At 35.0% G+C, this 12546-nt stretch overlaps 1 protein-coding gene across 1 annotated transcript in view; it reads left to right on the top strand.

The window, feature by feature from the left end:
* The window catches only part of LOC149804377 (RNA polymerase II-associated protein 1-like), a 126438-nt gene that overhangs the window by 32888 nt on the left and 81004 nt on the right, over positions 1-12546 (top strand). The window contains exons 2-7 of the mRNA XM_089932272.1: positions 1922-2071; positions 2951-3085; positions 6923-7038; positions 7388-7489; positions 8779-8880; positions 11680-11847. Coding sequence (XP_089788398.1) covers positions 1922-2071; positions 2951-3085; positions 6923-7038; positions 7388-7489; positions 8779-8880; positions 11680-11847 — 773 coding nt within the window. The remainder of the gene's footprint in view (positions 1-1921; positions 2072-2950; positions 3086-6922; positions 7039-7387; positions 7490-8778; positions 8881-11679; positions 11848-12546) is intronic.

Genomic DNA, 12546 nt, shown 5'->3' with positions numbered 1-12546 from the left:
AGTGTGTCCAGTCAGCATGGTCGAAAAAGGTTTACAACCATTGAGAGCTGCTGAAGGACTCACTTTACTACAGATATGAAAGAATGAGAACAATACTATAAATCAGTGAAGATAAAATAGAGTATATATGTGTTTGACTGTCCTTGATTGGTTGATAATGAAAGTAAGATTTTAGTAAAAATAATTTTTGAGATCTTTTCCTACTAGTAACTGAAAAAAAGTGAGGGACATTGTTTTATTAACATAATTTCCATCCCTTTACAGACCTGAGTTTGGAAGACTCATTACTGAAATCAGCAGTTGACTCTTTGGTGCAGTATTGAAAACACACATTTCAAATTTGTGTTAGGTCCAGAAAATGGTGCAGCTGTTATGGATTTCTTTTCACAAAAGCTGTCGTCATACTAATACAAATTTGATCATGAGCACTTAAAATTTTAAGTTATTGAATTTTAATATCATGGTGCTTGGACAGGTTTACAGTGGGAACTGAATTAGTACAGCAAGTCCTGAATTCTTGAGTTTTGTGCAGAAACATGGAATCCATGCAGAATACATCCAGAAATGTAGAGGTTTTCAATCTTGGATTTAGTCTCCCTGTTGCATTTCACATTGATATGCATATTCACAGACAATTAGTAAAGAAGTAGGAAAAGTAAGTGAGAAATTTAATACATTTCATAAACAAGACAAACAGTATGTGGGGGGACAAGATCATAAGAACAGGCTGGAATGGAGAAGTATAATAAAAACAATAATGAGTAGAAGTGTGCCTCTTTTTTAAGTGTGCACCATTATTTTCTTAGCTTCAGTAAGAAATTTCATCAAAAGGAAGACAATAAAGGGTGTACAGTTAACTAAACCAATATGAATTTAGCTACTTAAAAGATGTATCAAATCAATTTTAACCTTCTGGTTATATCTGTTCTGGTCTGTTCCTGTCCATTTTGGTGATTATGCCCAATGAATCAGTATGGTTGGAAATTTGTTTGGCAAATTTGACAGATTATGATTACTGGTATACTCTGTACTTCTACCTGAGAGATGTGAATAATTTTATTTCTTGGTTTGTTGATTCTGGTTGTTGCTCAGTTTGAATGCATCATTGAAAAACACTGATGCATTATCATACTTTGTTACAAATATTTATTACAGATGCATATCTCCAGATACTGGTGAATATAGCTTAAATAAGTTCTAGTTGCAACAATGGACATCGTTAGAGAAACTTTAACTTTAAGTGAGATAAAATGTAAACTTTTCAGTGATGCAGGATTGCTTAAAACTTCTCCATTTCGTATGCTCACCATGAAAAATCCATTTGTACAAACTGATGATGACCTTTTGGTAACGGTCAGAAAAGCATAATTGACGATATTTCATTCCATCTACCAGTTGAATCCTGCTGTTTCAAATAGTTAGCCTGGCAATTTGAAGTCTGTCTCTCACTCTTGCATACGTTATATACCATTGCGTGCACACAAACACACACAAGTGCATGTACACCAACTCTTACACATATTTCTGATGATGATTCCTGATGTTATTAGAGACCATCCCAATGACTGACCTGGGCCAAAACGAATGTGCCCACATGATTATTCCTGACTGAATGTGCTCACTTGATTGAGCCTAAAATGAATGCCTTCACTCAATTGGACCTAAATGAACATGGCCACCTGGCTGGGCCTAAATAAATGTCAGCCCAGCTGTATTTATAGCTTGCAATGTTGTCTGTTTTCTAAAAGATCTCTTGTCTGCTGCCCATGTCAAGGCAGATGTTGGTCAGACAATTGAGAATATTAGCAGAAAAGTTATTGCTGTGTGCACATTAGAGCAAACGGAAAAGGTATCATTTTGTTTTTAATTTTTTTGACATACCATACTTTGCAAAATACTAGTACGGTCTTTTCCCTTACAGATTCAAGCATTGTTGTGGAGGGGTCAGGACTTAGTGCAACATTTGGGAAGGAGGAGGCCCATAGAATACATCAGGAAAACTTACAGACGCTGTCAGTAATGTCACAGGATGAAATTCTTGCTGAGCAGAAGAAGCTGCTGGAAACACTTGGTACAACCAAGTCTCCTTTTACTACTACTATAGGAAATGTTTGATTCACTAGACTTTTGAATGTGTCGGTTAAAATTGCAGTGACCTTTGGTAATTTATTATTTTTATGGGATTTTATGTGTTTGTGAGATTAACAGAAATACAGTCAATGCACTATGATGAGATTTTTCAGGGAAATTCAGTGTGTATATATGTGCTTGTTGGAAATAATGATGATACCTGTTTGTAATGATGTAGAATGTTTCTTGAAACTAAACTTTCCATCCTTTCCATATCAACATGATTTGATGAATTTGAGCATCTTGACTATTGGTCTCAGGATTATTAGACTATGGTACTCAGGACTGTTAAACTATTGGTCTCAGGATTATTAAACTATGGCTCTCAGGACTGTTGGACTATTGGTCTTGGGATTATTAGACTATGGTGCTCAGGACTGTTAAACTATTGGTCTCAGGATTATTAGACTATGGCACTTAGGACTGTTGGACTATTGGTCTCAGGATTATTAGACTGTTGCACTCAGTACTGTTGTATTCTTGTTCTCAGGATTATTAGACTATGGCATGTTAGACTATTGGTCTCAGGATTATTAGACTATGGCACTCAGGACTGTTAGATTACTGGGCTCAGGACTATGAGACTGTTGCACTCAGGACTAATAGACTGTTAAGGATTATCTTGAGTTGGAATGCAGTTGCAAAAATACTTCAGTTATGCAAGGCTTTGGTTTATGTTCTGTACACAGACTGCACTGGGCATTATGTGAAATTCACTAACACCTATTCCATTTTAATCATTGAAGCTTGTTTCCTATATTTTGGTTACATCTACAGCTATGCACTATTAGATAATTTTTTTAAATTATTTTTTCCCCAGACCACAGAATGGTGGAGTTTTTGAACTCCAGAAAGAAGCGGAAGCAGTCCGCACAAAACCAGAAGAGTGAACCTGCCATTACTCATTCTGATTCATCGGTTAAGAAAAGCAAAGATATGACTGCAAAAACTAAAGGTATCCTGTCCTAATTTATTTTGTAGAAAATTTGTGATGGTTATTCACCCCATTATTATATAGACTTATAAGTAGAGTCCATTTGGAAACTGTACAGACCCAGATCACCCCATTATTATATAGACTTATAAGTAGAGTCCATTTGGAAACTGTACAGACCCAGATCTGCTGTCACATACTGTGCCATGTGATTTAGATCTATGCAGTTTGTTAGTTGTAATCATTAAAACAAACAACACATATCTTGATCTGCCAGCACATTATGCATCATCAGATCAGAGTCTATGTTAGCTGTTGAACTCAACTTATAAATGAATATATACGTTGTATATTTGATGTTCTCTTTTGAATCTTCATGTTTTCTAAACTTTAAATTCAAATCTTTGGAAAAACTTTTATTGTTACATTTGTATTCTTCTTAGGAGCTGTTTCACTTAAACACGCATGGTATGATTATTCTTGGAGATTTAAACTTATACTTTGACTGTCCCGGAAACCCAAAAACATCAATAATCCTAGAGTCCATTAATGTTTTCAACCTCAAACAGTCATTTAACCAACCCACCCATAAACATGGTCACATTTTGGACTGGATTCTTCATAGAACTGATGATAATATTCTACGTTCCTTCCTGGTATCCCACGAACTTGCATCAGATCACCTCTGCATTATATGCCATCTTGACTTATCAGTCCCTAACCCTCCACCTTTATTTGCTACTAAGATAAACCTCCGTATGATAAATCGAACCAAACTAATGCATGAATATCCAAGCAAACCTTACAACTTGCCTACCTCTTACAGCAGAACAACTCGATAACTGACTGCGTTAATTGCTCGACAAACATGCCCCAACCACCAAGTGCAGAGTATCAATTCAAAAGTGTTCTCCATGGTATAGCAGTGTTAGGGACCAGCTTCACACTGCTAAAAGAGACCGCCATAAAGCTGAGAGGCTTTGGCATTCCACCAGATTCACTATTCATAAGCAAATCTATGAAGCCGCTAAGAAGAACGTCACAAACATATTCCATGCAGCAAAATCAACCCACTACAGTACTAAGATCATGGAAAGTTCCAGCTGCAAAGAGCTCTTCGAGATTAATAACAAGCTAATGTCAAGGAACAAATGTAGACCACTTCCAACTATCTTCTCTCTAGTCGACCTGTTTGCATATTTCTTCTGTGACAAAGTACAAACCATTAAAGATAAGCTTGACAACACAATTTCAATTGTTTCATCATCAGCATACAGTTGGGATACAGAATTTCAGCGGCAACCATTAGCAGCATTTGAACCTGTCTCTATGGATTTGGTATGTACAATTGCGATGAAGAGTGCACCAAAGTCATGTGAACTTGATCCATTCGCAAATATCTGTAAGTTGATGCCACTAAAACACTTGTATGTTCATTAGTACATTCAAGACTGGACTATTGTATAAACTCAATTCTGTCTGGTTCATCTCAATATATACTTCAGAAACTTCAAAACGTTCAAAACACAGCTGCTCAGATCATACTTAAAGTACCACGATCAGAGCTTACCTCCGCACTGCTCTGTACCCTGCACTGGCTATCCATTGGATCCAGAATCAAACACAAAATGTGTTCTCTGTGCTACGTTTGACTGACGACTCCAGTCCAACATACCTATCTGACCTCACCCATGAGTACACACCAGCAAGATACTTACGCTCCTCTTCTGACAATTGTATACTCATTATTCCCACAATGAAAACAAAGTCATATGGACAGCGTTCTTTTGCATACCAGGGCCCAGCAATGTGGAATGAATTGCCCACTGAACTTAAACACAAAGACACAGTGATCACATTCAAGAGAGTTCTCAAAACTCACTTATTTCGACTGCAGGAACAAACTTAAAGACCTAATAATGTTCCCTACCTTAAATGTTTACAGCATGTTTTTATGTTTTTTAATTTCATGGTGTTGTTTTTCTGTAATAATTTCATTATATATGTTTTTTTTTATGTTATATTTGTTGTCTAATATTGTAAAGCACTTAGAGCTTCTAAAGATTAGGCGCTATACAAAGTCCTCTTTGTTATTATTATTATTACCCAGAGAAGGCATTGTTTTAAAAAAATATATGCCATGGTACTTTGATTCCATTCCTTTTATATTAAAATGATAAGAATATTCTAAGTTGCACATGTTGGTGACTGCCCTACATTAAAAGTGCCTCTCCTGCATCGCAAGTGTTTTTTACTGGAACAACCCTAAGTTCCAATAAATGTAAAACTTGCAGTTTTTATTTTACCTGCTGGAACTGAAAATGCATCTCAAGATTTTCCTGTACTCAGCTGTAGAGCAAGTTGGAAGAGTTGTTCATCTCAGGGAAGTACACTCCATCTGTATTTCTTGCAGTTTTCATTCCAAGATGAAGTTTTCCTTTCTATTGTAGAATTACATTTTTTTGTTGTAAATATACATTAGGCACCCTTTTGTAGTTAATTGCATTGTAGCTAGTATGTGCATTCAGTAATGTCTACTCAACTTTTATTTATTCTGCAATATAAATTATAGATTTTAAAGTCATGCAGGTAATTTTTTATCTATAGAAAATTTTAATTTATTCACAGCATCAATAATTTTAAATGGTGTTGCATGTATATCTCCTGCATAAAAATCCGCTTATGTTCCTGTTCTTACAGGGAAGTTTTCAGTATGTAGTGCATGGTCAAATAGTGTCAACTTCATAGTTATAAAGCAGTGCATCAATGATTTTACGTGTTTGGGTAGTTGCTTGGGCCTGGTAAGTCCATAGCAAGACGATAAATGTACCTTCTCTTCTTACCTATTCTGCTAATTTATTATGATTGGGTAATGTGTTTTAGAAGAAACCAGTCACAATACAAGCACAAACTCCGGGAGCCCTGAGTGGCCGAGTGGTCTAAAGTGCTCTCTGTTACGGATCATTGCCATCTCACCTCTTTCTGCGTGGGTTCGAGTCTCGGATTCAGCCAATGTGGGTATGTGAGAAAGCTTGCCAGTAGCTTCTCATGGGTCAGTGGTTCTTTCCGGGGTTTTCCCGGGTTCTTCTTCCACCATTAATACTGGCCGCCATGTATAGCCTATCGTGTGCTGAAAAATGGCGTTAAACCCTATAACAACAACAACAACAACAACAAGCACAAACTCCAAAACCCTCCCAGTATGCACATCTGCTCTGATGACTAGATGGTATTAGCGCTAGTCCCAGCATCCAAAACAGGCTGCTGTCATTTAATTTTCATCTCTGTAAGTAGACAACTTTATAGCACTGCTTTAGAGGGCTTGTTTAATAAAATAGAGTTTGTACTCCTGTATTTTGATTTGAATCTGTATTATTGAATAAACATGTTTTACTCCAAAAATTCTTACAAACCTTTTTCACAAAAGTCAATAATAGGATCATTTGATTTTTAGTGTTTTACATCACAGCAGCACTTTGAAGGCCACTTTACCTCTGATAAAAGGACATAAAATGATTAACAATGATGAATGTACTCAATATATGTGTGCTTTTGAGTTTCTATTTTAAATTATTTATTTAATTCATTATGTTATTATTGGCTACTTTGTGTGTTCAGGTGATTAACAATTTATTCCTGTGGTAATATTACTATTATTTTAAGACATCTTTATATTTGTTATTATTTCTTTTAAAAAAGCCCCATTTTTAAGTTCAAATGTCATATAAATAAGGTCTATAAATTTTTTTTAAAAATATGGTTCAGAGGCCAGCATCTTGCAGCTCTGCAATATTTAACCTTCATGTAATTCGGCAAGTGTTCCACCCTAACCGTCATTGTTACTTCCTATGTTCACAGAGGAAACACAGGTTCCAGTTGAGGTGAATAAGAAATGGGTTCACATGGAAAAGGTCGAGTATGATAAGTTGGAGTGGATGAAAGACCTACCTCCACCCTCAGCTACTGGACACAAGGTATTATCAGCAGGATAACTTGACTGTTTAGCATGATTTACAGCAGTAACTTGGACTGCTTTTTCATTTCTTTTTCATGTAAAATCTTGTCAGTCTAGTTCTCTGCATGAGTCATACTCTCTCTGTCTTCATTTTTTCTGAAGAAGCAGACTAAGATAGGAATCATTACTTAGAATTGTATAATTGCCAGCCAATTGTTGACTTTGTATTTTGTGTTCGAATTTCCTCAATTTGAAACATCAAGAAAAAGTGATGTTTCTTCTTCTTCTATAAAATTGTTTCTTATTTTCTAATCACAGAAGTTTTACCTAGAACACATATGTTAATTTCTCTGATTTTTAATATTCAGACTGGTCAACAGGCTAGATTTGATTTTCAAGGAAATCTGATACCAGCTGATGCAGATATACCAGTCCATTTTGGTCTCCATCACCATGGTGAAGAACCAGAGGTATAAATAGTTGCTTTCAGATGTTATGTATATTTTTATTTTTATTTTGTGGTTGATCTTTGTCCTTAAATGGAAGTGAGTTTTTTCCTACCTGACTAATGTCTTTTTTTTTTGGTAAACAAGATTTTACATAGCTAATTTTTGTCTATGATTGTAAGCTAATTTTTGTCTATGATTGTAGATTATATTTTAGGATAATTATTATTTCTAGGTAAACATGTTCACTTAAATTTGAGTTAAGGATATTAGTTTTCCCCATTGGAATTCCTGATGTTTTCCATGTTCTTTACTAAAGTTTTATTAGTAGTCCTGATCTTGTTTATAACTTAGAATGTGTTGGAAATGAACATTTGATCTTGATCTTGGTCATCTTATTGTGTCTTAGGTTTTTATATCAAGATTGTTTACATCAGAATTATTTATTCCTATCTTAAGATCTGAAGTGAAATCAGTTGTTTAGTTGTGTTCAATTTTAATTTGAGAGGATTTATTTATTATATTCACTGGACTTACAAAGCACCCATTAATGTTTTCTTACTTAATCACTATATTGGAATTATTGTGAATTTATTTAGAGCCATTTTAGATTACATCATTATAATATATCAAGACTGCTAGCACTATTCCAGGCTATTGGTACATCAGCACATCCGAGACTGGAATTCATTCGAAACACCACGGGAATTCATTTGGAATACTCGCTACTCTTGGACTTGTGATTGAACATTTAAGACTATTTGGGATTTAAGTCAGAATGAAGTAGGTTCTTTTCAAACTTTAACTTTGTATTCAAGAGAAATAAATTATTTATTGAATTTTACTAATCTTGTTGGTGTGTGTGTGTGTGTGTGTATATATATATATATATATATATATATATATATATATATATATATATATATATTGATACATCCCTAGGGATAAACTATACATGGGATCTCCTTCAGATTTAGGAATACAAGTCTTTCGGTCAAAGTTTCAGTATTTCTTGGTTAATTTTGCTTTGCGTCAAAATTTAGTACTGATGAGTTATTGCTCTTAGAAAATGAACTGACATCCTATTTTAAATGGAGTTCACTTAACTGACACTGCCGTCCCTCCAAGTGCTATTATCATCTATTGGTAAATGTATTCAGTAGGTTGAAAAATTCAGCATGGACATAGGCATGTTGACAGAGTTTGGAACTCAAAATTCTGGTGAATAAACCCAAAACATAATCAGTAGTTCATATCAACAAAAGTATATATCTTGCAAAATTTGGTAAGTCACAATTAAATGTAATTTTCAGAGAGCTGGTTACACTCTTGAGGAACTTTTCCTGTTGTCCAGGAGTTCTAATGTCCAACAACGAACTTTAGCACTGCAGATACTTGGTAGAGTTATACAGAAGGTAATGTATTTATTTTGTGATGTTCTTAACTTGAAGGTATCAGGATATTGTAAAGCAAATGCTGGTTGTATTTCTGTTGACTAACAGAATGAAGGTCAGCTATCTTCAGTACATGTCAAGTGCACCAAAACATATGTCTGAAAACCTTTCTTTTGTATTTGAAGTAATATCCTCAGACGTTTGTCTTGGACCCATTTCATAAGCATCCAAGTGTACTAAAGTTATTTCACAACATTATTTGGTAATTTATCAGGCAGTACTAGTAAATTTTTATCGTGTAGTATCTTTGATTTGTGTTAATTTTATATGAGATTTAACAAACTGGTTTAATCATTTTTGTCTAGGAGGTGTGACACAGGGAATACTTTTGTAATGGTATTTCCATTTGCATTGGCATTGAGGTTTTGCATTTAGCTGTGTGTCTCTGACATCACTATGACTGATTGTAAAGTCATTAAAGTTGATGGGTGTGTTTATCCTATAGAGTGCTACTCACTACTGGCAGTAGACTAAAAACAGTAATAACTGCAGTCTGATAAGAATAAATGTGTATTCATTCTGTTAATTCCAGAACCTTGCATTCCTCCAACCATTTTGAACCAGCAGCAATGAACATAAGTTATATTCACATTTGTTTAAACCTCTTTTTTCTTCATCTCTGTTGCCATTTTGCAAGAGATGATTTGATTGGTTTATTGTTATATGTATTATGTTCTTAGAGAAACTAAATTCTGTTTACTGGTCTATCATACTGGACAGGTGCTGAAATGCTTTTCTTCCTATTTGTTCCAAGCAGAAAACTCTACTCAGACTCTTAAACCATGACATTTGACCAAACCATTTTGTTTCTTTAAGTTCATATTTCCTTTGCCAGTACAGAATGATCTTTTTCATGCAGTAATTGATGACAATGGTCATGTATTGTTTCATCTGTGTGAATTGGCAAATAACTGCAGTCGTATCAGTTGATAAATGAATGGAAGATTTCCATTGGTCAGAACATATCATGTAATCAGACACAATTACATTTATTTCTGTATAACCTGTATGGAGAACTACTTTATACTAACTTCAACAAATAGTCACATGCAAAGTAACTAACATAAACAATGAACTGGAAGGAATACACACTGCACACCTTTAACACAAGATAAAAACACTGGGTTTATATTTTATTTAGAAAACTGAATAAATGGATTTGACAGAATCAAATAACACATCTTTGCTGTTTTTCTGAATATAAATAATTCTTTATTTAACTAAATTTGAAACATAAAAGTTGGGAAACTCAGAGTCTGTCAAGAACATTGGGGCTACAATACTTACATTATAATGATTGGATTCACAGTCCTACAATGTAAGATGCCAACCTTAATAGTTATGAAGTGGGGTGGGTGAGAGATCTGCTACCCCACCCCCCAGGCTAAGTGTTAGTGTTGATGTCTTGCACTGTTTGACTATTGGACGCCCATCACTATAACCATTTACTGATAGTGTTAAATTCATTAGTAAACAGTCCCTGTAGGTAACCTAAACTGTTAATCAACACAACAATAGATTTAAAGGTACGAAAATTGGTTGCACGTGTGTATGGACAGTAATGATTCACAATGAACTCATGATAACATTAAATCCAAGAGTCATTCATATGTCAAACAATACAAAAGAAACTTTGCTTTGTTATTTGAACTTATACTCAGAAAACATATGCAAACTTAGATCATCATAGATTAAGACCATGATGTGAACTGTTCAGAACCTTAGATTGTCTTCCATTGGTAGAATTTTTTCGTTTGATATTGACATAGCTATTTAGTTGCAGATGGAGAATTCCCTGTTCTGTAAATAGCTACTTAGCAGATGCCTCAACAAGAATTCATTTGCTTAAATAGGATATAAAACTAAATATCTTTAAAAAAAATAACAATACAAAATAAATAAAATTATAAATAATTGCAGTTATAAGAGTTTAACGTTTTTTCCTGATCTTATCATGGTGTAAACTGTCAGTTGCCGACTCGCACAGCTTACATAATGCCCTTCGGGTGTTATTTGGTGTGTGATTCGGCAACTGACAATTTATACCATGCTAAGCTCAGAAAAAAGCTTGAACTCTTAATTGAACTGCTCTATTTCTCTATTATCTGCATGTTGCAAATTTAGTTTGTTAATGATTTTATAGATAGATAACCAACATTATCAAAGATTTTGACAATAGATTTCCAGGAACCAGCATATCCAAAAATTGAGACAAATATATAGAAAAGTATTGTTTCCATTTTTAAAATTATGTGTCCTGGACTAGAAATTGAAGGCCTAGAAAGAGGGACTTGCTGACACGAGCTTTACATTGAGGAGAAATAAAATACTATTGTTACTTGTAACTTGAAAATAGACACAGTACTGAAATGGAAAGAACCCATCATGCACAAATAAATGAAGATGGTGATTTAGACCATAGAGAAAGAAATGCAGTAATAAGGCAGTGTGCAACTTGATGGCTTCCATTTAAACATACATGGCACCCACGGAAGGCACATTTTAAAACAAAAAAATGCCAGGGTACTTTGATTACTCAAAGAATTCACATGAAAATATTTACAAAATTCTAAATTGCAATTATGGATGACTACTCAACATCAAAAGTGCTTTCCCTGGCTCCCAAGTATATTTTACTGGAACAGCACGGAGGCATGTTTTCTCTTTTTATAAATGTAACAGGGGATTGTTAATAGCAGAGTCATATAGTGGTCTTGAAGAGCCTACCTAGGATTTTAATTGATTTTCATTTTGTTTTAGGCAAAAGATGGATCCTTAGACCAGCTAATCCAGACACCAATTCTGCCTTCAATATTGGATGCTGGTGTTGTGTTTCTGCTGCGCTGGGCCCTGGATGACAATGTGGATGCTGTAGTTGTGTCAGCCATAGCAGCACTTAATTCTCTTCTTGTCAATCAAGCTGATGAGGTGTGTTTTTATGCTCCACCAGAGATACGGTAGCGGTATTTTAAGTTTACGTTCTTGACATTATTTCATATTACTGTCAGCTCTGCCACTGATCCTAACCACCTTGGTTTTTTTCAGTATAAATACCAAGGCCTGAAAATTTAGAATATTGATATGAATGACATAAAGCAGACATCATAGATTTCCACCAAGAGTATGTGATATATCATCTGCATATTTTTTATATGGGCTAAAGTCTTTGCACACAAGATATAAACGTGGGGAGAGAGGATTCCCTCAACCTACAACCATTTCAATACCAAACCAATTGGATATAAATGTGGGGAGAGAGGATTCCCCCAACCTACAACCATTTCAATACCAAACCAATTGGATGCAAGCATGGGGAGAGAAGATTCCCCCAACCTACAACCATTTTAATACCAAACCAATTGGATATAAATGTGGGGAGAGAGGATTCCCCCAACCTACAACCATTTTAATACCAAACCAATTGGATATAAACATGGGGAGAGAGGATTCCCCCAACCTACAACCATTTCAGTACCAAACCAATTGGATATAAATGTGGGGAGAGAGGATTCCCCCAACCTACAACCATTTCAATACCAAACCAATTGGATGCAAGCATGGGGAGAGAAGATTCCCCCAACCTACAACCATTTCAATACCAAACCAATTGGATATAAACATGGGGAG

Source organism: Sinohyriopsis cumingii, chromosome 2 (assembly GCF_028554795.1).
Source record: "Sinohyriopsis cumingii isolate HCF-2022 chromosome 2, ASM2855479v2, whole genome shotgun sequence".
Classification (NCBI taxonomy): Eukaryota; Metazoa; Mollusca; class Bivalvia; order Unionida; family Unionidae; genus Sinohyriopsis; species Sinohyriopsis cumingii.
This window is presented reverse-complemented; position numbering and strand designations above follow the sequence as displayed.